The 25963-nt window shown below is 37.2% G+C and overlaps 1 protein-coding gene and 1 pseudogene across 6 annotated transcripts in view; one reads left to right on the forward strand and one right to left on the reverse strand.

Annotated features, from left to right (window-relative positions):
* Positions 1 to 25963, reverse strand: part of RPGRIP1L (RPGRIP1 like) — a 123204-nt gene that overhangs the window by 51702 nt on the left and 45539 nt on the right. For 5 of the 6 annotated variants that reach the window (XR_007514646.1, XM_049864187.1, XM_049864186.1 and 2 more), the window contains exons 10-19: positions 24989 to 25128; positions 19378 to 19484; positions 19127 to 19177; positions 18220 to 18399; positions 14807 to 14924; positions 9819 to 10271; positions 6304 to 6455; positions 3339 to 3717; positions 659 to 849; positions 447 to 530 (exon numbers count right to left, since the gene is read on the reverse strand). Coding sequence is in view for 5 of the 6 variants with exons in the window: in XM_049864187.1 (XP_049720144.1) it covers positions 447 to 530; positions 659 to 849; positions 3339 to 3717; positions 6304 to 6455; positions 9819 to 10271; positions 14807 to 14924; positions 18220 to 18399; positions 19127 to 19177; positions 19378 to 19484; positions 24989 to 25128 (1855 nt within the window). In the remaining variant the exon portion in view is untranslated. The remainder of the gene's footprint in view (positions 1 to 446; positions 531 to 658; positions 850 to 3338; positions 3718 to 6303; positions 6456 to 9818; positions 10272 to 14806; positions 14925 to 18219; positions 18400 to 19126; positions 19178 to 19377; positions 19485 to 24988; positions 25129 to 25963) is intronic. The other variant, XM_049864188.1, reaches the window with a different exon arrangement.
* On the forward strand, positions 15654 to 16163 carry LOC126064828 (60S ribosomal protein L23a-like; annotated as a pseudogene).

Consider the following 25963-nt stretch of genomic DNA (forward strand, 5'->3'; position numbering starts at 1 on the left):
TTTGGGAATGGTTCCTGTCTTGGGCTACCACAAAGTCTGGGGACCGTGACCTCTGGGGTCCTTCTAGTCTCAGTCAGACCATTAAGTCTGGTCTTTTCACAATAATAGCAAGGTGGTTTTAATGAGGATAAAAGCTTGACAGAATGAGTTCAGGAAAGAAACAGTGTAAGGAACGGGAGACAATTTAAATAACTTTTCTGAGGTAAATGGGAGCAGAAGATTGGGACAAAAGCTGGGGAGAGACACAGGACAGTGGCTGAGGAGAGAGATGGCACCAAGGGGTGGTTTAGATCAAAGTACCAAATTACAAAGCTAACATTTTAAAGGGAAAACACGCACTTTACTCACGCATTTCTATTTAAATCAGAGAGAGTACACTATACCAATATAATTTTAAATATTTGTTACAGAAAAAAAAAGTCATTATTTCAGTTTTTACTACTTACAGAACTCTGACGTGGCAACAGATCCACAAAAGACACCTTCTTATCTACAGGTGTTATACGCCGTCGTGGTTTAGGTGTTGGAGCCTAAGATAAACCAATAGGTCAAACTGAGTATGATGACTATGAAATTTTAAATAATGCATCAGCTATTTTTCTAGGGGGGAGGAGTATTTTCTAAATTTTACAGGGAACTGAAAGTCACTGTTACTTACTACAACTAATGTACTAACAGAAGATGCTGGAGGTAGTCCTTGAACAACTTCTGGCTCTTCACTGAGAATGAAATTTCCTAAGTCTTCAGTTGTTACTGATCCACTTGGAGGAAGGTAGGCAAATTTCCATTTTAATACAACGTGGATGGTGCCTGCAGGATGTTTTTTATGATCTGTTAACTCAAATATTCCTGTCAAATTAAAAAATAATCTTAATTAATACCAGACTGAAGTTTTCTTACCATAAGAATTAAAGAGGAACAAAGACAACTGACCTCTCCTACCCCAACTTTTAAGATAATTTTGGCTTTTAGCCACAACTCAAATGACTAAGAGAATAAAATAAAGACAAAAGAATCTGTGATAGGTTCATCTCTCAAGCAGACTGCTTTCAGAAGTTAAGGCCTCAAAGGTAATACTGACTCAATGATGAGAAAATTAATTTATAAATATTTTAATTCACTGAAATTAAATTCAGAGATTATTCAGAATTCTTAGCCTCCCTTTAAGACATTATTTCAGTTATAACTCAAGTATCAACCTTCATTTTGACTTTAATATTCTTGTAAGATACTTCTCTAAAGAAAAACACATTAAATTTCAAAATTTCAAATGATTTGTATATCTGAAGGAGTATTTATATTTCTGTATAATTCTATTATAATAAATATATTTTACTAGGATTGGTTAAATTACTCCAAATTCATAGTGGTATGGCAAAAGTTTTCATAAAATAAACTACTGAAAACACGCAGCAGTAACAAAAGCTATCACCTAGCTGAATTTACATTATTGAGTCACAAAATATAATCACTGTACTAGATTTTTAGGTATAAACAATCCCTGACTAAAAAAATAACAGAAACCTATATGTCAAGTGTAACTTTTGCTTAGAAGTATCCTTTACTTGGTACTGGGGCGCTTGATACTTTTTTGAATGGCTAACTGAAAATAAAATTCCAGACTTTAAGCAGAACAAACGGATATAGTTGGAATATAAACCAAAAACCAAATCCAGTGCCGTCGGGTCGATTCCGACTCATAGTGACCCTACAGGACAGAGTAGAACTGCCCCACAGAGTTTCCAAGGAGTGCCTGGAGGATTCGAACTGCCGACCCTTTGGTTAGCAGCCGTAGTACTTAACCGCTATGCCACCAGGGTTTTCATAGTTGGAATATGGAGAGGTGATAAGCATCTATTACAGTCATAGGAGGACTTTCAGTATGGCTGAGTGAGAAGCTTGGCAAATCTTTTCCGTAAAGTGCAAAGATAAAACTGCAAAAAAATCGTCCAAAACAGCCATTTAAGTACTTTGCAAATTGATGAAAGGTGTACAACAAATTGAGAACATTTAAGAAAGTCTGAATCTCAGTAAGAACAGTGGGAATCTACGGGACTGCTCTCATCCTTTCTTCTCTCCCCCAGCTCCATGGTGCAGAAGTTGTATCAGGGTGAAGTAGGCTATGAAGACTGGTGACCTCTGCTGGAGGAGGCTGACTTTATTTGGAGCACAGAGCAAATAGTTTCAAGGCCAGAAGCATCGTTAAAAACAATAGCAATTTCAGTGGTAAAAAATCTGGAAAGACTAAGATCGCAGCCATCCTGAGGTCTCAACGCTGGTTGGGGGAAGCAAAAGATTAGAATGGTACTCAAAAATTTAACAAGGAGATCCAGGGACGAGAAATTCAAAGTGGGCCTTGATAAAGAGTCTGTTCTACGTAATGCTGGTCTGGGAGGCTATGAGCATGCACAAAGCTGTGTGCATGCTTAGAAGGGACCGAAGAGGACCCTAGTAAGCTGCTTGTAGCTGGCTGAATGAGAAACCTTATGACTGCAGAAAGTAAAAGCTGAGACTGAACTTTGAACACATTCCCCAAGGCACACACAGACCAACTGGCAAAAGTGGAAGCCTATAGGCTCAAGATGGTTAGGTACAACCTTTGACCAATCATTGGCTGACCACTAAATTATGCTGACCGAGGCTTAAAATTAAAAATGAAAATAAAACAAAATATCCAATTTTCAACAACAAAAAAATTATGAGACATGCAAAGAAACAGGAAAATGTGATATACACATACTCATAAAACGAGTCAACAGACACTCTCTGAGGGGGGCCTAGATGTTAAACTTATTGACAAAGACCTAAGAGCAGCTATTACAAATATATTCAAAGAACTAAAAGAAACCATGCTTAAAGAATTAAAGGAAAGTATGATGACAATAACTTATCAAAAACTATCAAATACAGATAGAAATTATAAAAAAGAATGAAATAAAACTTCTGGAGCTGAAAAGTACAGTTACTGAAATTAAAAAAAAATCACTAAGAGATTTATAAAAGCAATTATTACAACACTGTACTGCTGGGTTTATAATATATATCGGCATACTACAGACATACATATGACAATAACAGCACAGAGGAGGAGGAGGAGAAAATGGAATTCTATTTGAGCAGAATTTCTATATTTAGTATTAATTTTAAGTAGACTGTGATAAATTAAGATGCATACTGTAATCCCTACAACTATAACTCAAAAAATGTACTACCTTCAGGCCAAAGTTACAAGATTATCTGGGACAGTTAGGAAGATTAGACACAAACAAATCATTTTCACAACACGGAGGTACAATTTCGGTTTTTTCAAGATTATAGATTCAAGAACAGAGGCTTACCTGAGATACACCTGTCATGTGCCAGTGAAATTAAAGGCACACTGACTTTTCCTATGTAAATATTCTCCTGAGTATCACTATCATCAAACACATAAAAACTCAGAGACTCTGATTTAAGGTATCGGTCCAAATCCACATTCATCGGCACTGGGAAACACATATGATCATCAAATTGTGGGTCGTTGGTACTGGGAATGATGGCTGTATCATGGTCTGCAAAATCAAAAAACTTGTACACAACATACGGGTATGGCTGCAGGTGGCTTGTTCGGGACTGCAGGTGGTTGCAACATCTTATTGTAATGTGAAGTTCATTTAAGTTGCCATCTGTGGAATCTGTAGAACTGAGCTGAGCAGTTTTAGGTGCTTGCTGACTTAACTGGAAAAAGACATATTTAAATCACAGTAATAATACAATTAAAAAATAAACAGCAGTGCCAACCCCCCAAGCAAAAATAATTTTGTAAGTGTACGAAGTTGAATATTTTCACTTCATAGTGCATCTCTCAGTAACAAAGACTCTTGATTTTTATTTGAAATCAATGTTCTTTAGAACATCTGTGAACAAATGATTCTGTGCTAGTAGGAACAAACATGAAAGACAGCCTACATTTGGAGTTTGGTGCTATAACAACAACAACAACAAAAACACAAACCAAGAAAAAAATCCTGATTTTTAAAAATTTTATCCAATAACTAAAGAGTAAAGTGAACAGATGGGTCCAAAGATAAATGTCCTCTAGTTTACAATTTTATCATGAGCTAATCCTTTCAGTGATTCTGATCATATCCCATTCTTAAGTGAGAATCCAATGAATTTGGTGAGGGCCACCCAGACTGATGATTTTGTTAGACCTGGGTTGGCCATCATTCTGAACTGCTGGGGTTTTAGAAAAGCAGATACCCGAGGTGCCAAGCTTAGGCTGTATAAAACCAAAAAAACCAAACCCACTGCCACTGAGTCGATTCCAAGTCATAGCCACCATATAGGACCGAGCAGAACTGTCCCATATGGTTTCCAAGGAGCGCCTGGTAGATTTGAACTGCCGAACTTTTGGTTAGCACCCATAGCTCTTACCCTCCATGCTACCAGGGTTTCCTTAGGCTGTATACCAAAGTCCAAATGCTACCAGAACAAGAGAAGAGAGTTTGAGATAAACCTTGGAGGGGAAAGCTGTATAAAGTACCCCCTCCTCTTCGCCCCTTAAATTTAACCACAGAAGCTGAAATTCCACCAATAAATGACTCAATCAAGCCAGAAACTGGGAGTCTGAAAACCTTTAAACTACAAAACTAAATAAATAATCTGGTCTTTCAATTTTTAATGCTCACTTCCCAAAGTGTGTTCCGAAGAATACCAGTCCTGAAAGATGGTCTCTGGGAAAAGGGTGCCATTGTTTCTTAAGTTTGGGAATCGGTGTTGTATTAGCCAAAAAAACCAAACCAAACCACTGCTGTCAAGTCGATTCCGACTCATAGCAATCGTACAGGACAAAGGAGAACTGCCCCCATAGTGTTTCCGAGGCTATAAATCTTTACAGAAGCAGAATGCCACATTTATCTCTCATGGAGCAGCTAGTGGGTTCGAACTGCTGACCTTTCAGTTAGCAGCTGAGCACTTTAACCACTGTACCACCAGGGCTCCTTTTAGTCAAGGTTCTTTAATTGAAAGTTATAGAAACCAACTCTATCTAGAATAAAAAACAAAAAAGTGACTTTAATATAAGGCTATAGGGATAGTTCATGGAACTGTGAAGGAGAAATGTGGTTGGGTTTTAGAAAGGTAGTGCGACTGGAAAACCATCAGAAATTTACACTCTGGTGTCTATTTCTTTCTATATGCTTGCTCATTATCCTCTCTCCAGACCCATTTTATTTCCTTTGGTTGTTAACATAGTAGAAAATGGCTAACCCAAAGCTCCCAATTTTACATGTTCAGGCAACCAGAAATCTTGCTTGCTCTTGATCCAAGAGAGGGCAGAATCTGATTGGCCCAACTGGGGTCAGATGGATATTCCTGAATGATTAGGTATGACTAGGTGGGAAAGTTCCAAAGAAAGAGGGTAAGATAATTATGACTTGAGTAAACATTCCAAAATGTTTCTACTATATTCTATCCCTGTCACTCAACTTAAGTGCATAATTTACGCTTCCTTTTGAGATTCACATTATACATGAGAAGTCCTGAAGTCAAGAATCCTATTTATCTTTGCTCAATTCAGTGCTCTCTGCAGTCAATGGATCATGGAATTCTTTTGGAAATAATGGCCATTAAAGACACCATGGAGCATAGTTTGGAAAACGCTGTCCTTAGGAGTTGTATTTAAACTCTCAGTTCTTAGCAAGAGGATTTTTTTTTCCATTTTATATTCTACTTTGGATTTCAGAAACCTAAAATGAAGAAACTGAAAGGACAATAACTGATACTCCAATAATAACTATTTATTTCCTTAGCAGCAGGAATTATAACAAAAGTCGTTTGATGTGTATATTGCAACTATATTTTTAAGTATCCTGGGTAGTACAAGGGAGTTCCTTTGTGGTGACAGAACAGCTCTGTACTTGATTGTGGTGGTGGTTACATGGTTACACGAATTGATACACGTGATATAACTGCACGGAACTACACACACACACACACACACACGTTTGTTTGTGAAGATGGTGAAATCTGAATAAAGTCTGTAGTCTAGTTAATAGTGTTGTAACAATGTCAGTTTCCTGGTTTTGATATTGAACTATAGTTATGTAAGATGTTACAACTGAAAGGATGGTACAGGGGACCTCTCTGTACTATTTTTGCGACTTCCCGTCAATCTATAATTATTTCAAAATAAAAACTTAAAAAAGTTTTGAAAAAACCCCATATGGTGGCTGTGGAAGAGAATGGTTTCAATTTAAAGCATGATATATAAATATAAAATTTTTTGTGTCATAAAAGGGTCTTAAAGTCAAACAAGCTTACCCATTGCATTTTCTCTGGTCCCTTAAAATTGGATGTTATATATCCCAGAGCTTTTGCTCGTTCTCGATAAAGTCGAATCGCTTGATCCATGGGAACTCTTAAGCGGAACCAGTATTCCACTGTGCCAAAATTTGGGATGTCTCCTTTAGTTCCTATAAATCAATACATAACCCAATGTTAAAACCATCCCATAAGTTAAAATATATACTAATAAAAAGACATCAATGGTATTAAGCATTAAAACTAAAATTTTTATACTGAGTAAAATATGTGACTTGCACAAATGATGTGTGACTGGCAAATAACAGAGATGAAGGAAATAAAGTTACTTCTGCAAGTATGAGTTGCACTGTATGTTAAATATTATATTACCTATGTCAAGCTATATTTGAGATATTCCAATTTATACTATTTCCAGCCTTCTGGAGTATGAGGAAGAATCTAAACATTTTATCAAATACTCCACAGATTCTTTTGATGTGGCGGTACTTTTTTCTTTTTTTTTTTTCACCAAGTTTCACTCAATGTAGTCTGACAGATATAATATGAAACCCCCAAATTGTAAATAGGACATTCCATATTCTAATTCAACTTTCAATAAATCTTTGGCACTTTCCCACTTCTCTACTGTACCACAAGTAGAAGAAAAAATGCCACAGCTATGCCAAATACATACGGTATGCAATATACCCTGGCATGTTGTTTGCCCTACATACCAAGTCTCAGTTCTTGGCCACCTTCTCTTCTCACTCTCTATGTGATATTATCTAGGCCCAAGGCTTAAAATATATTACATATGCCAATGACTTCCCCTTGTACATCTCCATTCACGGCTGTCGGACTTGTATATACAATTGCTTACCTCCGCTGCTAATCTAAGGGTCGGTGGTTCAAACTTACCCAGCAGCTCTACAGGAGGAAGATATGGTGATCTGCTCCCGTAAAGATTACAGCCAAGAAAACCCTATGGGGCAGTTCTACTCTGTCATGTGGGGTCGCCATGAGTCAAATCCATCATCAACAACAACAACAACCTCACATCTCCATTTGGATGTCTAATAGGCAGGCCAATCTTAACTTGTCTAAACAGAATTCGTGATTGTCTTCCTCAGACTTGTTCCTCTCCCAGTCTTCCCCAGCTCAATAGATGGTATCACCATTCTCCTGGTTGCTCATGTCAAAAATTCTTGCCTCCTCTCTTCCCTTGTTACCCCACATTCAAATGATAAGCAAGTCTTAAAGGAAGAGTTAAGAAAATATGTACTGAACATGACCGCTTCTCCTTTTCTCTTTCACTACCATTTTAATCCAAGCCACCCCCATCTTCCCACAGATTAATGCAACAGCCTGATAATGCTCCTGTTTTCCCTCTTGCCCCCTAGACAGTATTCTTCCTACAGGACCCAGAGTGATGTTTCTAACATCTATGTGCAATCATGTCACTTCTCTGCTCAAAACCCTCCATTAACTTTGATCGTTTTGGAAAAAAAAAAAAAAAATCCAAGCTCCTTACCATGACCTACGAGGCTCTATAGTATGAATGGGTCCCTGCCTATTGCTTTGATCTCTGCTCTGCTCTAGCCACCTGGTATTCCTCCAACACGTCAAGTTGGTTCTGCCCTCAGGTCTCTGTATTTGTTGTTTCCTCTGCATGAAACATTCTTCCACTGGATCCTGGCATGGGTCCTCATTCAGGCCTTTACCAATGTCACTCTCACAGGGAAGCCCTTATCTGAATCAGCAATTTTTCCTCTCTCTCTGTAGCCTCTTGTCTTGATTAATTTTTTCATACACACACACACAATTTGTTTTATTGCCTATCTTCCCCTCTAGAAGGTAAGTTCCACAAGGGCAGGGGCTTTGTCTAATTTAAGTACGCCTGTTTTTCCAGTGCCTAGTAACATGATAACCTCTCAAAAAATATTTGGTGAGTATACTAAAATTAATGTTCAATCAGACAAGGGTATCAATTTGGTAAATAAACATTGGCAGTTATACGTTAAAAAAAACAGCTTTTATGACACCAAAGGCATGAGCAACAAAAGAAAAAAAATAGATAAATTAGATTTCATCAAAATAAAACCTGTGTGCATCAGTAGGTTTTGAAATCAAGAAATTAAAGTGAGAACCCACAGAATGTGAGAGAATATTTGGGAACCATATATCTGATAAGGGTCTAATATACAAAGTAAATAAAAAACTTCTATAACTCTACAACAAAAAGATAAACAATCCAATTAAAAAAAGGCAAAGGACTTGAATAGACATTTCTCTAAAGAAGATATACAAATGGACAATGGGCACATGAAAAGATGCTCAACGTCATTAGCCATTAGGAAAATACAAATCAAAACCACAATGAGATGCCACTTCACCACCAGTAGGGTGGCTATTATCAGAAGAAGTGAAAATAAGTGTTGGCAAGGATGTGGAGAAACTGGAATGCTCTTCCACTGCTGGTGGGATTTTAAAATGGTGCAGCCACTGTGGAAAACAGTTTGGCAGTTCCTCAAAAACTTAAACACAGAACTACTATATGATACAGAAATTCTACTCCTAGGTATATACACAAAAGACTTGAAAGTAGGGGCTGAAACAGATGGTTGTACACCAGTGTTTGCTGCAGCATTTTTCACAATAGCCAAAAAGCAGAAATAACCCATGTCTTACCAAAAAGCAGAAATAACCCGTGTCTCTCAACAGATGCAATGGATAAACAAAATGTGGCAAATCCATACAATGGAATATTACTCAGCTATAAAGATAAATGAAATTCTGATATATGCTACAATGTAAAATTTTTTTTTTTTTTTTTTGGTGAAAACATGCTAAGTAAAGTTATGTCAGACACAAAAGTGCACGATCCAACTTATATAAAATATCTAAATAGACAATTGCATAGAGACAAAAGTTTTTTAGCGGTTACCAGGGACAAAGGAGAGGGGGAAAGGGGCAGTTATTGCAAAAGGTACTGAGTTTTTGTTTGGGGTGATGGAAAATTTTTGGAAATAGATAGTGGTGATAGTTGCCCAGAATGGGGAATATAATTTACACAGCTGAATTGAACACTTAAAAAATGATTAAAATGGCAGTTTTTTGTTATGTTTTATCACAATTGAAAAAAAAAAAAGCCATTGTACTGACATCATCAATGACATTTAAGAGAACCCAGTCAACTCTCGGCAGCTAAATTAAGGAATGCTCTCCTTACCCTACACACACACACACACACACACACACACACAAAATAAAAAAACACACTGCCGTCGAGTCGATTCTGGCTCATAGCGACCGTATAGGACAGGGCAGAACTGCCCCATAGAGTTTCCAAGGGGCACCTGGAGGATTTGAACTGCCAACCTCTTGGTTAGCAGCCGTAGCACTTAACCACTACGCCACCAGGGTTTCCCTACAGGCACTTTTAATTTCTAAGAGAAGACACTAATGTAGAACCATATTAATGCATAAGTCAAATTAGAAATTCATATGTAAAAATTTTATAGGATTGTACTTACCAACCAAACTTGCTGTGCAACATATTCGACTGCTTTTTTCTAGAATTTCATGGAATCTCAATTGACATGCTGCAATTGTTTCATAATCTGTGCTGTAAGCTTGGTGGACCTCAAGAGTGATAGTATTCTTCTGAATGTATTGCAAAAATAAGTCATTCACATGGACAAGATACTGAGAAGTGAAGTTATATTCTGGGTGAAGGCCTTGTACTATGGGAGTTGTCTGTAGTTCAAAATCATAGAAAGCATAGGTACAGAAAGTGACTGGTTCTTTATCTCCAGATGCCTGGAAAACTTCAGAAGAAAAGGTTACTTTGTTGATATGGATTTCAAATAGATTTTCACCTCGTTCTAAGTGGATGGTTTCATCAAATTCATCGACAGAGTCATCTGGCATGATTTCTGGTTTAAATTTGTACTGCTTGGTGCCATAGGCAATATCCTTTAATTGGGCTGCAAGAGAAGATACACAGTTCAGAGATTTTTAAATATTGACATATGAAGACACAAACTGGCTTTTGAAGTGGTAGGAAGTCTGCAAGAGTGCTTTTTGTGAATAGTCTCAATCTTAACTTCTTTGACCACACACTACTTTTCTGTACACAATACAGTACTATGTAGAAACCTACCATTTATTTTTACATTATTAAACAGTGTAAGTGGTAATATACTCCTAAACTAAGGAAAAAGAAAAAAGGCCTTTGAGTGAATAGCTGAGGTAAATATTTGGATATTTACTTATTCCTCAGCCTCTGTTATTTCCATTATCTTCTCTCCTATACTCACGTTCTCTTTCCAGTGGCTCCTATCCTTCACCATATGAAGATATATCCTTTTCTAATTTGGGGGGTGATATTGTTGTTAGGTGCTGTCAAATTGGTTCTATCTAATAGCGACTCTACAGGACAGGGTAGAAGTGCCCCATAGTGCTTCCAAGGAGTGGCTGGTGGATTTGAACTGCCAACCTTTTGCTTAGCAGCTGAGCTGTTTCACAAGTATATACATAAGCCAAAACTGATGAAATTATAGTTTAAACATGTGCAACTAAAAGAATGTTAAGTCTACCTCTACAAAGCTTTTTCAAATAAAGGATAATTCCCTTTCTAGATACATTTATTCCCTCTCATGTCAGACCCAAATTTCTAGAAAGAGTAACGTATTCTTGTATCTCTGACTCCTCATTTAACAGACACGCTTCAGGCGCCTGCAAACAGCACCTGCCTTACCCTTTCTGTGAAACTACTCCGGAAAGCGCCCACAATAACCAGTTGACTGCTAGATCCAACGGACTTTCTTTGCTTTATTTGACACCGATGACTACTTTCCCTTTTGTAAACTTCTATTCTACCTTGGCTTCTGTGGCCTCATCTCCCCCTATCTCTTTTTTTTATCCTGTCAGGGTTTCTCTTTCTGTGCTAGTTTGCTGGGCTGTTTTTAATCCTCTTCTTAGTCTACATATTCTCATGGGTGACCTCATCCACTTCTATGACTTCTGCTACTATCAATATGCTGAAGACTTCCGTATTTTTTAAAAATTTTATTGTGTTTCAAGTGGAAGTTTACAGCACAAATTAGTTTCTCATTCAAAAATTTATACACAAATTGTTTTGTGACATTGGTTGCAATCCCTGCAATGTGTCAGCACTCTCCCCCTTTCCCTTTTCATCCTGGGTTCTCTGTGTCCATTTGTCTGGTTTTCCTGTCCCTTCCTGCATTCTCATCGTTCCTTTTGGGCAGGTGTTGCCCATTTGGTTTTGCATACATGATTGAAATAAGATGCACATTCCTCATGTGCGTTATTGTTTGTTTTATAGGCTTGTCTAATCTTTGGCTGAAAAGTGGACTTTGGGAGTGGCTTCAGTTCTGAGTAGCAGGGTGACCAGGGTCCACAGTCTTAGGGGTTCTTCTCGTGTCTGTCAGACCAGTAAGTCTGGTATTTTTTCTGTCAAACTGAATTTTGTTCTACATATTTCTCCTGCTCTGTCTGGGACCCACTATTGTGACCCTTGTCAGAGGGGTTGGTGGTGGTAGCCAGGTGCCATCTAGTTCTTCTGGGCTCAGTCTGGTGGAAGTTGCGGTTCATATGGTCCCATATTTCTACTCTTAATTCATATTTTTTCCTTAATCCCAGACCCATATGTCTAACAGTTTGCTGAACACCTCTATCTAGATATCCCCTAAAAAACAAACAAACAAAAACCAAACCCGACTCACAGAGATTCTAAAGTAGAGTAGAATTGCCCCATAGGGTTTCCAAGGAGAGGCTGATAAATCTGAACTGCCAATCTTTTGGTTAGCAGTCTGAGCTCTTAACCACTGCGCCACCAGGGCTCCAGATACCTGCTAGGCAAGCCAAACTTGACATAACCAAAATAGAATACATCATTTTAGTCTTCTAGTTATTTCTGTACTTTGAATCTCAAGTGATAGTATTGCTATTCATCTAGTTGCCCAAGCTAGATACCAGAGAGTCATCTTAGATTCCCCTTTTGCTTTTATTCTCCACAAATCTATGAGTCACTCCTATTCAACACTATTTGCTGTCTTTATCAGATCTGTCTCTGTCTTCTCTATTTCCACTGATGCCACCTCATTTATACCCCCAGTGTTTATTACCTAGATTATCACGGAACTCAATCTTCTCCCTTCCTTCAAATCTTACCCATTTGTCACAAAACCAGTAACATAATCTAAATAGCAATTTTGGGCTTATCATTCCATACCTTAAAAATCCCTCAGTGGATCTCCAGGTTAATAAGGTTTATAATCTTCAAGGTGGCCCACTGGGGCTTCATGATCTGGTTCTTTCCAGCCTTATCTCCAGGCTTTCCTGTCTTTACCAATCCTGAGTTCCAATCAGATGGACTCACATGCAGTTTTTCAACTGTACCACAATACTTCACACTCAGGCATTTCTACATACCTCATTTACTCCCTGGAATGTCTTTTATTACTTTTACTTACTGGTGAATTCTGCCATCTTTAAAGACCCTACACTTACCGTGTGAAGTCTTCCTGAATCTTCAGGTATAAATAGGCATTCTCTCAATGTTTCCTTGATAGCTTTTGCATTTTCCTAACTTCACACTCTTCACAGTAAAGTGTAATTAACTTTCCACTTGTCCACATCAGGTACTAGATTGAAGTTCCTTGACTGTGGTGCCTCAGCTTTGTTCTTATTTGTATACTCAGTACCTAGCACTCTGCTTAGGACACAGTAGGAACTTGATCATGTTTGTGGAATGAATCATTGAATTTAGGGGACAGATAAAATATATTAGTAAAGAAAGGAATGAAAATTCTAACGCTATAACCTCTTTTTTATTCAAGAAAATTCCACTCAGCAAATTTTTATTGAGTACTACTTTGAATGAAATGCCACACTGCTCCTTGGTTTTTGGAAAACCCTGTTCAGTCAGGTAAAGATATTTATAGAGCCCTTTTACATACAGCAGTGGTTCTCAAAGCGTGGTCTGGGGTTCCTTGAGGGTTCTTGAAACCCTTTTGGAGGTCTGTGAGGTCAAAACTATTTTCCTAATAATAGTAAGACATTATCTGACCTTTTACTCTTATTCTCTTACAAATGTTCAACGGAGTTTTCCAGAGACTACATGATGTGTGATATCACAACAGGCTGAATGAAGCAGGTATAAAAATTTAACTGTCTTTTATAAACTAGACACTAAAAAATTTTGCAAAATTATAAAACAATGCCACTCCTCTATTTTTTTTGAAAATATACTTATTTTTCATAAATTCTGTTACTTATGTTAACTTGTGGAGCTCTAGTGGTGCAGTGGTTAAGATCCTGGCTGCTAACGAAAAGGTCAGCAGTTTGAATCCACCAGCCACTCCTTGGAAACCCTATGGGGCAGTTCTACTCTGTCCTATAGGGTTGCTTTGAGTAGGAATTGACTCAGTGGCAATGGGTTTGGTTTTTGGTTTGGCATATTAACTTATGGTAGATTATTATTATTTTCATATGAATTAAAATAGGTTTTTAAAAAATTTCTCAGTTCCAATTTCTAATACGATAAATATCAATCAGTATAAATGATATAAACAAAAGCTTTTTGGAGTCCTCAATAACTTTCAAGAGTACAAAATTACTGCTGGCACAGATCACTGAATTAAGTATTGTATAGCAGGGTAATGAGAGACAATGTACTCATCATTGTGGAACTTATACTGTAGTCACAGACAACAGGTAAAACTCCAATAGGTGAAGAGCACTTATATAATATAATCCTCAAACATATATTTACTCAATATGAGAGGATAAATTCTGAATGATAGATTTTTCACAGTATAGTCTTGAACATGCACCCTGATTACTTGGTGGTACTGTTCAATATACAGAATTACAGCCCCAGGATCTCTAGGGGTAGGACCCAGGGTGCTACACGTTCAGCAAATTCCCCAGGTGATCTTCATACTTGCTAAAGTCTGAAAATCACTGAAAGGGCATTTCAAGCAGAGGAATGGCTAGGAGTACTCAGAGCCAACTTCCTGGGGCTGGTGTGTTGAGTTAGATTTCGAAGGAGAGAAAGGTATATCTTAGTAGTCAGGGGAAAAAGGAGGTCCAGGTGGAGCAAACAGTGTGAACAAAGGCATGGCAGTGGGACCAAGCAAGATGAATCTGACAAAGAGTAAGCCTATCAGCTTGGCCAAGATGCATATGTTGCTTAGAAGTGAAATCAGAAATGAGGTGGTAAATTTGGGTCTGTGGTACTTTATAAAGTACTCTGAAATCATGCCTGCAACACTGAATTAAAAAAGCAGTAGGCAATTACTAAAAATTCTTAAGTAGAAAAGAAGGAGGAAAAAAAAAAAAACAATCTTTCTGGTAGATTATTATTATAGCCATGAATTGGGGGGGAAAAAAATAGAGCAAAAAGAAGTTGTGAGTGTAGATTTGGCTGATATTTTTAACCGTTATAAAATCCAGTGCTTTGGTTACTGTGGACAAAGAGCTGAGCATATTGTACCTTCTAGTTTCTGGATCCGTGCTGCCCTGATATCAAGAAGATGAACATACTGTTCCACCTTGAGTTCATAATCTTGCTGCATATTTTCCATTTTCTGGGTCACTACATCAACTTCCATCTAAAAAATAAGAGACAACAAATTTCAGTACCTATGACTTGATTCATCTTCATTTTTCAAAGCTAATATGATTCAAGCATTTTCTAGATCCTGGGGATACCAAGAGCTGTAAACTATGGTTTCCTGACCTCAAACAGCTTTCAGTTGAGAAAATTATGCTTGTCAATGTTCGTAAATCAAGTAAAAAAAAAAATTCTAAAAAAGCAACAACTTTTTTTTTATGAAGATGACTTTTCCTTTTATTAAGAGCTAATATATATTTTTTAATATATTATCACAGAACCTACTACACAGCCAAGTTAGTCAAAACAGTCTGGTACTGGTTCAATGACAGACACACAGACCAACGGAACAGAATTGAGAACCCAGACATAAATCCATCCACCTACGGTCAGCTGCTCTTTGACAAAGGACCAAAATCCATTAAATAGGGGAAAAGAAAGTCTCTTTAACAAATTGTGCTGACAAAACTGGATGTCCATCTGCAAAAAAAAGAAACAGGGCCCATACCTCACACCATACACAAAAACTAATTCCTAATGGATCAAAGACCTAAAAAATATACAACCTAAAATGATAAAGAACATGTAAGAAAAAACAGGGAAATGCTAGAGGCCCTAATATATGGCATAAATAGAATACAAACCATAACTAACAATCCACAAACACCAGAAGATAAACTAGACAACTAAGAGCCCTTAAAAATTAAACACCAGCCTTTTTACGAAGATGGCGCCGAAAGCTAAGAAGGAAACCCCTGCCCCTCCCAAAACTGAAGCCAAAGCAAAGGCATTGAAGGCGAAGAACGCAGTGCTGAAAGGCGTCCATAGCCACAAAAAAGAGAAGATCTGCACTTCCCCCACCTTGCGGCGTCCCAAGACACCGAGGCTGTGAAGGCAGCCCAAATATCCTCGGAAGAGCGCCCCCAGGAGAAACAAGCTTGACCACTATGCCATCATCAAGTTCCCTCTGACCACTGAGTCAGCCATGAAGAAGACAGAAGATAACAACACACTGTGTTCATTGTGGACGTCAAGGCCAACAAGCACCAGATCAAACAGGCTGTGAAGAAGCTCTATGACATTGATGTGGCCAAGATCAACACCTTGATTAGACCCGATGGAGAGAAGAAGGCGTATGTTCGACTGGCTCCTGACTATGATGCTTTGGATGTTGCCAACAAAATTGGGATCATATAAACTGAGTCCAGCTGGCTAATTCTAAATATAAATTTTTTCACCAAAAAAAAAAAAAAAAACTTCACCAAAAGAGCAAAAAGAATCTACAGGCTGGGAAAAAATTTTTGGCTACGACATACCCGGCAAGGGTCTAATCTCTAAAATCTATAGAATATTTCAATACCTCAGAAACAAAGAGACAACAAACCAATTAAAAAATAGGCAAAGGATATGAACAGACATTTTACCAAAGAAGATATTCAGGCAGCTAGCAAATGCTCAGGATCATCAACCATTAGAGAAATGCAAATCAAACTACAATGAGATACCATCTCACCCCTACATTACTGGCATGACTCAAAAAACAGAAAATAACAAGTGTTGGGGAGCTTGCAGGGAGACTGGAACTCTTATAGACTGTTAGTGGAAATGTCAAATGGTACAACTACTATGGAAAATGATGTGGTGCCTCCTTAAAAAGCTAGAAATAAAAATACCATAAATTCCAGCAATCTCACTCCTAGGAATATATCCTAAGGAAATAAGAGCCGTCACAAAAATAGACACATGCACATCCATGTTCACTGCAGCATTATTTATAATCGCAAAAAGATGGAAATAACCCAAGTGCCCATCAACAGGTGAATGAATAAACAAATTATGGTACATACACACAATGAATATTACGTAACAATAAAGAACAACGATGAATCCTTGAAACATCTCACAACACGTATGAATGTGGGGGGCATTATGCTCAGTGAAATAAGTCAATCACAAATGGATAAATATTGTATGAGACAACCATTATAAAACCCCAAGAAAACGTATATACACAGAAAAAAAAAATCTTTGATGGTTACAATGGAGGGGTTACAACGGTGGGGAAATCGCTAACTAGACAGTAGACAAGTATTAACTTTGGTGAAGGGAAAGACAATACACCACATAGGAGAAGTCAGTACAACTCGACCAAGGCAAAGCTACAGAAGCTTCCTAGACACATCTGAACACCTTGAGCGACTGAGTTACTGGGGTTGAAGGCTGAGGACCACGGTCTTGGGGGATATCTACGTCAACTGGCAGAACACAGTTCATAAAGAAAATGTTCTACATTCTACTTTGCTGAGTAGCATCTGGGGTCTTAAAAGCTTGTGAGTGGCCATCTAAAACACATCTATCGGTACCATCACATTTGGAGCAATGGAGAATATAGAAAACCAAAGACAAGGGAAAATATTAGTCCAAAGGACTAATGGACTACACGAGCCACAGCCTCCACTACCTGAGCCCAGAAAAACTAGATGGTGTCCGGCTACCACCACTAACCACTCTGACAGGAATCATAATAGATGGTGCTAGACAGAGCAGGTGAACGTAAAACAAAATTCACAAAAAAAGACTGGACTTAATGGTCTGAAAGAGACTGGAAGAACCCCTGAGACTATGGACCCTGGACACCCTGCTTCTCAGAACTGAAGCCACTCCCAAAGTCCACCTTCTAGACAAAGATTAGACGGGCCTATAAAACAAACAATAATACATGTGAGGAATGTACTTCTTATTTCTATCAAGTATATGAGACCAAGTCAGTGACACCTGCCCAAAAACAAAGATGAGAAGGCAGGAAGGGACAGGAAAACTGGAGGGCTGAACACGGAGAACCCAGGGCAGAAAGGGAAAGGAGGACAGTGCTGACATATTGCGGGGACTGCAACCAACGTCACAAAACAATTTGTGCATAAATTTTTGAATGAGAAATTAATTTACATTGTAAGCTTTCACCTAAAACACAATTAAAAAAAAAAAAACCCAACAAAAATGAATATAATGTACAGTTGTGTCAGAACTTTAAGATAACTGCAACCCATGTGCAGAACGGGCTAATACTAGTAAAGATGAGTTCATTGCCACTCTTAGTTCCCCACGATCAGAGAGTAAAAACAAAAAACATTTCTTTTTAAACTATTTATTCTAAGTATCTTGTTACAAGGCTAAATCCCAGGCATCTGGTAATAGACGCTCTACTAAATGACAATACATGATACTTCTCAGAAAAGTAAACCATTGGTAGACTATTAAGAGACCTACTTTCCTGATTTAGTGTATTACATTACCTGATAATCCTTATTAATTTTATGTTGCATAATTAGCATGTTTCTTGTCTTTTCAAGTTCTTGCACTGTTTCCACGTGAGTTGCTTGCAGCTCTCTCATGGAACGTTCTAGATCTTTATTACTTTTATTGTCTAATTTCTCTAAAAATGAAAGGTCTCCATTTTTTTGCTCTTTTTGAGCCTAAAACAAAAATATATTTTATCACCGAAACACGAGTTTCTAAAATGCAATCATGTGAATTAATATAGATATAGCAAGGAAAAACCATTAATTGAAAACAGATTTATTTCCATTTTTTTCATAAAGAATAAAGCAGTCCTGATAAGGAAAATATATTTGGATAGACATTTGGAACTATTGCAGAAAAAAAAATTATTTCATGACATGTAAAAAGAGCCTACAGTTATTTCTATTTCTTTATTTGATTAAAATCTATAGTGCAATGATCCGAAAGGAAAGAAATGTATTTTGTGTGTGTGTGTGTCTTCTTATAAATAATAGACTATCCTGGATCTGGAAGGTTTCTTCTTGTTACATTTATAATTCAATATTTTACTTAAGATAATAGGGTGCAGAAAATGGCTGATTAGTTTTATAGTGAGGCACATAAAAGTAAAATGTTTATTACGGTTACAGAAAGCGCTCTACATAAGGGTTTTGAGGTCTGTTTTAATGTAATTTTGATGTCATCATGAAATATGTATATGCTGTAACTGAATGTCACCTGACCACTTTCCTGAGTCCTAGTAGAGTTGAAAGTGACACACGTGCATATAAAGATGCACTAAATTTCAGAAGATGCACAAATAATACTCTCTCCAAGTGTAAGGATTAAAGATAAGAGTCCTCATTACACTGCAACAGTTATATGCAGACATGAAATTCATGGTGAAGTTCAGAAAGTTACCTTTATAAGCAGGAGAGCTTCACTCAATTCATCAGCATTAATATCACTCTCCTGCAATAAAGACAGTAAGTAAAAGCCCACAGATGTTAATGGAAAGTACCAGAGAGATTCCAACTATTCAGAATATAAGCTGCCTGATACCATAAATTAATAATCTAAGTAACATTATTTGTATTCTTTTGCTTTGTAGTACATTGTTTTCTAAAATATTTAGATCAAAATTTTGCGTTTATTTCCTAAGAAGAGTTTACCTTGTTGAAAAACTTCACACGGTTTTTAAGTTCATCAAGTTGTTGCTTTTGTTCCAGGTATTGTAACTGTAGTTCTCTATTTTCTTGAATGAGTTTTTCATTTTGGTCTTAAAAACAAAGTCAACACATTTAGAAAGGTAAGTGAGAATTAGGTGTAAGGGCACATTTTGAATTAATTCCTGACACACCCCACAGTTGATCTAGTGTTGTTCTCATCAGAAAGGAAACTGAGCTAGCACCTAGAGAAAGGCAGCAGGGGAATGAGAAATGAATGAACACTATCATGTGTCTACCAGATGATCCACTTGCTTAGCAAAAACTTAAGACTTAAATTCATTGTCTTAATATAAGGAAATTGTGGCTTCTGGGACTTCAAAGGAAGATTCTATTTAAAATATCTAAGAAAATATGTTTCTAAATCTATGATTTTTACTTACTTATTAAGGGTCCTGAAAGGCATGCAAAGAAAAATTTTGTCTTTTAGTTTTCTAATTACCTTCCTTGAATTTTCTCAATTTAGCATGAAGTCTTTGCGTTAAAACAAGATCATGGCTCTGCTAATTAAACGCTGATTCCATAATTTCAATCAACTACACTTTTAACCAATCTGTTATGACAGGCAAAAAGACATGGATTCTGGACCAGTGCATGTTGGAAATAATTCACGTGTGTTCTTTAATCACTGAGTTCGTGCTATTAATTAGTAGGACATGGACTTAGAGCTATTACTAAGGAATGAAGATGGGCTACAATGACCTAGGCACTCACTTGTCATGACCAATTAACAGGAGTGTGGAGTATGGAAGACAGCAAATCCAAAAATAGACCATTATCTAAAAGGTTGACAGTTTGAATCCACCAGCTGCTCCTTGGGAACCCTATGGGGCAGTTCTTCTCTGTCCTATAGGGTTGCTATGAGTCGGAATTGACTTGACGGCAAACAGTTTGGTTTTTGGTTGGTGGCACAGTGGTTAAGAGTTTGGCTGCTAACCAAGAGGTTGGCAGTATGAGGTAACCAACCACTCCTTGGCAAACCTATGGGGCAGTTTTACCTGTCCTATAGGGTGGCTGCAAGTTGGAATCGACTCGACGGCAACCAGTTTAATGAGTATCAAATATGTCTACCTTTTATAAAAAAGCATGACAGCTAGCTAACAAATCTACTGCATTCTTTAGTCTCATGTTCTTAAGTGTACTCTTCACTGGAGTTCATTGTGGTGGTCAAGTATCCTTTGCTAGCTCCCTGTGGACCAACTCTAAACCATGTCATCCGAAGTGTCTCCGCTAATTTCATCCTACTCTTAAAGATTTATGTTTATCATAAGTTCTCAATCCGAGTTGTACATTTTTGTTTCCTTTTCTTAAAAAACTAAAATAAATCAACACATTTGCCAAGAATTCTTTTACATAAATACATTTGCACACTGACCGCATTTTATACAAAAATGTTTCTGACTTTTATAATGCATTGTGTTCCCAAGCTATAAATACTACATACAAGTAAAAACGTTAAAATTACACAGTTAAGAAAAAGATGGATTAAATTTGGATGTTTTTAATATCACATATTTCCTGGCAAACTATAAAAAGTAAAATAATTTGTGATCCTAGGGTACACCCACCCACACACATGACTCAAACCTGTTGCCGTCGAGTTGACTCCGACTCGTAGCGACCCTATAGGACAGAACAGAAGTGGCCCATAGGGGTTCCAGGGAGCAGCTGGTGGGTTTGAACTGCTGACCTTTAGGTCAGCAGCTGAGCTCTTAACCACTGTACCACCAGGGCTCCTCTGTAAAGATTACAGCCTTGGAAACACTATGAGGCGGTTCTACTCTGTCCTGTAGGGTTGCTATGAGTCGAAATCGATTCGACAGCAAAGGGTTTTTGGTAACCTTGAGCTAAAGTGTAAAGGACACGACTGCTCCATCTTCATCCAGACATATGGTATTTTGATTATTTTTACACTCAGTTTTTCTATCCTCTCCAATTTTCAGAGCAGGGTTCCTAAGAATGATAAGCTAACAGGCATAAAGTTATTCAAATGTTTCTGTCCTTTACTGATTTCTATTTCAATAGCGATGTCCCTGTTTCACTGACATTTTTAAAACCAGGATGTTATCAGTGGGAATATAACTTTAGGTGTTCCTGAATACCAGTAAGTTTCTCTCTACTGAATTTTATGTAGAACTATCCAGTATATAGATATTTTTTTTTCTTTCTCCAACTGTTTGTTGGGGATATAACTCCTGGGTCCTGAACTATATTGAGACGCTCTAGTTCAAAGAGGAAACAGACTTGCTGAATTATAATATGAAAAATCAAAGCACCCTGTGCAAGATGAAAAATACCCTCCTTACCTTATGATTTGACAAAAAGCAGGTTAAGGTAAACAGCATTTTATTCAAACGAGATAACATTTCATTCTTTTAAAATTATGTTCTTCCAGCATACCATTAATAAGCAGAGTGCAGAGTACAATTCAACTAAACAATTTGCAGAGCTCCTTTGTGCTAATATCTTCAGCTGTGATCAATATAACCATATGCATTATGCTGAATTATGCATTTCAACTAAAGATAGAAAGGAACTTTCAAAAGCAGGCCCTTAAACACATGCAGTTAATTTAAGCATTAACCAAATGCAAACTGCATTTACATATCCTTCCCCCACGTATTTACACAATCTGAAACTAATTTGTACCTTGAATAAAGAGGTGAGTAGTCTCTAAAAATAATTTGCCAGTTAGATGAATGACTACAAGAAGCCAAGGAAACACCTTCTTGGTCCATGAAAATGTAAATGTGTGAAGGGACTTCGAAGTAACACTAAACAATCTCAAAATCGGTAACACAAAAACGAACTTTCTAAATAAAAGATTTCCTTGAATAGACAATTTCAATTTTCTTGCTTAGCGTTTCCCTGGAAAAAGGAAGTAAAGGCTGCAGTATTCATCCTATAACCTATTGCAACATGTTCACAAAGAAATGAAAACTTAAACCCACAGACTGGCAAATTTCAGGTTATTCAAACAGAAATAAGTTAGAAAAATAAAAGCTGCATTAAATACAATTTCAGTTGTGGCAATTTTTACTAAGAGAATAAGTAGATACACGTGTAAAGATTTGTGTATAAACAACTCTTTATGGTATTTAAAAACTGAAGCTACTTCAATCTTCATCAGTAGAAAACCGTTAAATATTCTACGGCACATCTACGCACTGGAACACTCTAACAGGTATTGTCAATGATGCTGCTGTAGGCCCGTGTTTATACTCAAGGACTGATTTCACAATAAAGAGAAAAGCACACTATGGAGCTGTATCCGTACGTACAGAAACAACTCTGAAAGGACAAACATCAAAACATTAATAGTGATTATCTCAGAAACTGGGGACTGAGTGATTTTTTAGGAACTTCTTATTGCTTGCTGGATTTTTTTTTCTAGGACACATGCATTATTTTTAGGAAACCCTGGTGGCATAGTGGTTAAGTGCTATGGCTGCTAACCATAAAAAGGTCAGCAGTTCAAATCCACCAGGCGCTCCTTGGAAACTCTATGGGGCATTTCTACTCTGTCCTATAGGGTCGCTATAAGTCGGAATCGACTCGATGGCAACGGCTATGCGTTATTTTTATTACCCAAAAACATACAAAAAAGATATTTGCATTTTATATGAAAATAAAAAAGAACCAGTAAAAAAAACGAGGAAAGGACTCATTGAATTAAAATAACTCAGCAATTGCAGTATTTAATAATTAAGCGGAACCCTCAGAATTAATTCAACAATAATAAATAGGTTAAAAAAAAAAAAGGAAAGAAACATGGAGATTCTTTCGCCTTAAGAAAAGTTGCTTTTCAGAGATGAATTCAGTTGTCTAAAAGGTAAGTTTTGGAATTACATGATGACACAGGTAAAGTTTCTTGATATCTAGGGTAACAGAGAGCAGAAATAACAAAGGGTTATTTAATTTCCCTTTCTTTTCCAAGAATTAGCGATTTAGATCTGTTTTTGAAAAAGAGGGAGGGAATACAGAGCACTTCTACTTCCTTCTGTGAACAAGAATTTATTGAGCAACTACTAAGAGAAAGCATTCTGTTAAGTATTTGATAAAGAACGTTAAAATCGAGAGCTACGTATCTTTGACATCACAACTTTTAAACGGCCACCAGATCCAAAGCCACGTCAATATTTTATTCTACTCACAATCTTCTACTGGAAAATGCAAATATAATCTCATCAGATTCAATCACTCAGTGAATAAATATTATAGTAACGTATTTCACGGAAATTAAGATTCCATCAATTATAAGATGTACTCCAAATTCAGATTTGTTAAAATGTGAAAAAAAATTGCAGACTGCACTTTTAAAATGCAATCACTACCAATATGCATCCTGGTTTCAGAGATGTTAAAATGTAAAAAGAAATGCTCCTTGCAGCCAATGAAATATGGCATTTGTGATCTACATCAATATACAAAAGTACTAACTAGACAGGTATTTTTTTTTTTTTTACTGAGCCTGCATTAAACTTTCAAATCTTCTCATGCAACTGAATTGCAAACGTACAAAAGGAGATACTTTAGTGTCACAGCACTTAGTTTCTCTGGCAGATGAACAGATTCAACACTTGAAGCAAATAATTCATTTCCCTTGTGTATTTGTGTGAGTACGTATGTGTGTACTACACCAATTCTGACATCTACTTTAGCTATACATTGTTTTACTTCTATGAGGCAAGAAGGTTGAGATCTGTGATTAATGACATGAGGCTCATTTATGACCATTATTTTAACAGGGACACCTTGACAAGGCTTCTTGGTATCTAGGTTCTCTATCACAGAGCCCTGGTGGCACGGTAGCTAAAAGCTTGGCTGCTATCCAAAAGGTTGGCAGTTTGAATCCACCGGCTGCTCCCTGGAAACCCTATTGGGCAGTTCTATTTTGCCCTATAGGTCTGCTATGACTTGGAATTGACCCGACAGCAACGGGTTCGGGTTTTTTTTTTTTTTTTTTTAAATCACAGAGTAGAATTCAACATCTCATTATCAGAAGAGAGAGATCTTCCCTGTTTAAGAAATCAAAAACAGCAAGTAACCACTTCTACCACTCTCCATTGTCTCACATGGCTTTTTTTTCTTTTTCCATTTTACTTACCACCACCTGACACAGGACATATTTATTTACCTGTTGTCGATTTCTCCCTGTCAAATGAATGCTGAATGAGGGCAAGGTCTGTTTTATTCATTGCTGTAGCCCCAGAACTTAGAACAGTGTCTAGCATATGCTGGTGCTCAATAAACACTTGTTGACTGTTGAATAAAGAAAGGCTCAGAATTCAGGAAAATGAAACAAATTAAAGACAACCTGAATAAGAGTTAACCTTGAGAAAAAAATAATTCCTTTGATATATATAGTCTAGGCTGCCTGAAGGGAAATTTTGAGCACCAACAAATTCATGAAACAGGATGGCTGTTAACACAGGCTATGTCCGTAACACATAGCAAGGTGCCTGACAAACAACAGGCACCACAATAAATACTGACTGGTTCAGGGAATAAACATCAGATGTCTGAAGTGAATAAGTCAGTGGTTACTTTTATGTACCTTTTTCCGTTTTTAATCTGTCAAGGATTTCAGCTTTGTCTGTTAAGTCAGATTTTAAGGCCATCTCGAGCTGTGCAATCTGTACTTTCAGCTGCTGTTCCTTGAACTTCCATTGCTCTTCATGAGCAGCACTGAAGGCACTGCAAAACACACGTGACATGCAAGGCAAGCTTGGAAATCAGCTTCAACCGAAAATAATAAAGAGAAAAGCTTTTAGTGGCACAGAGACCACTGTCATCATGTCTTAGGAATTAAGTAAACATATGCTGGTCTGCTGCTGTTGAAACCAAGGCGCCTTTCTCAGGCTGCGGTTAGAGAACATGAAAGAGTTTGTGGGATGAGTAAAGGAACTGGCCTTAATTTAGAGCTCTAAAGTCAGAGAAGTTGGCAGTGTGGAGCTTTTGTGGGACTAGTAAAGGAATTCAGATACTGTACATGCTCCAGAGGAATCCACAATCCCAAACCTCAGCAATAGACAATGCACAAAACCATTCTCTCCCACATACGAGTCATCTGAATACAGAGAAAAATCACTCTCCACCTGGTCTTTAATTTTAGAATCTATGAAACTTTTTAAGTGTCTGTGATAGTAAGAACATTTATAAAATCCTGGCCACAAAATGATAGCATATTGAACTACAACACAGTAATTCTGATATTAAGAAGTACCGATAATGTAGTTTTTGTCTCAAAAAACAAAAATGATTTTACTTGTAACACATGGTTGGGATGAAAACCAATGTTCTGTGCCTGATAAGAATGACAACGACAGAATTAGTATTCTTAAAAAAACGTACTGCAGTTTAAACTAGGGTTAAAATCTACTAATGCCGTGACCCAGCATATTGGAACAAAGAATCAGTAAAAAAAAAATAATTAAATGGTATGCAGAAAGCATAAAATAAACATTCTTTTAGGCCAGTGTTTCCCAAGTGCTGTTCTAAACACTAATGCTAGACCAGCTGCAATAATCTC

Source organism: Elephas maximus, chromosome 21 (assembly GCF_024166365.1).
Source record: "Elephas maximus indicus isolate mEleMax1 chromosome 21, mEleMax1 primary haplotype, whole genome shotgun sequence".
NCBI lineage: Eukaryota > Metazoa > Chordata > Mammalia > Proboscidea > Elephantidae > Elephas > Elephas maximus.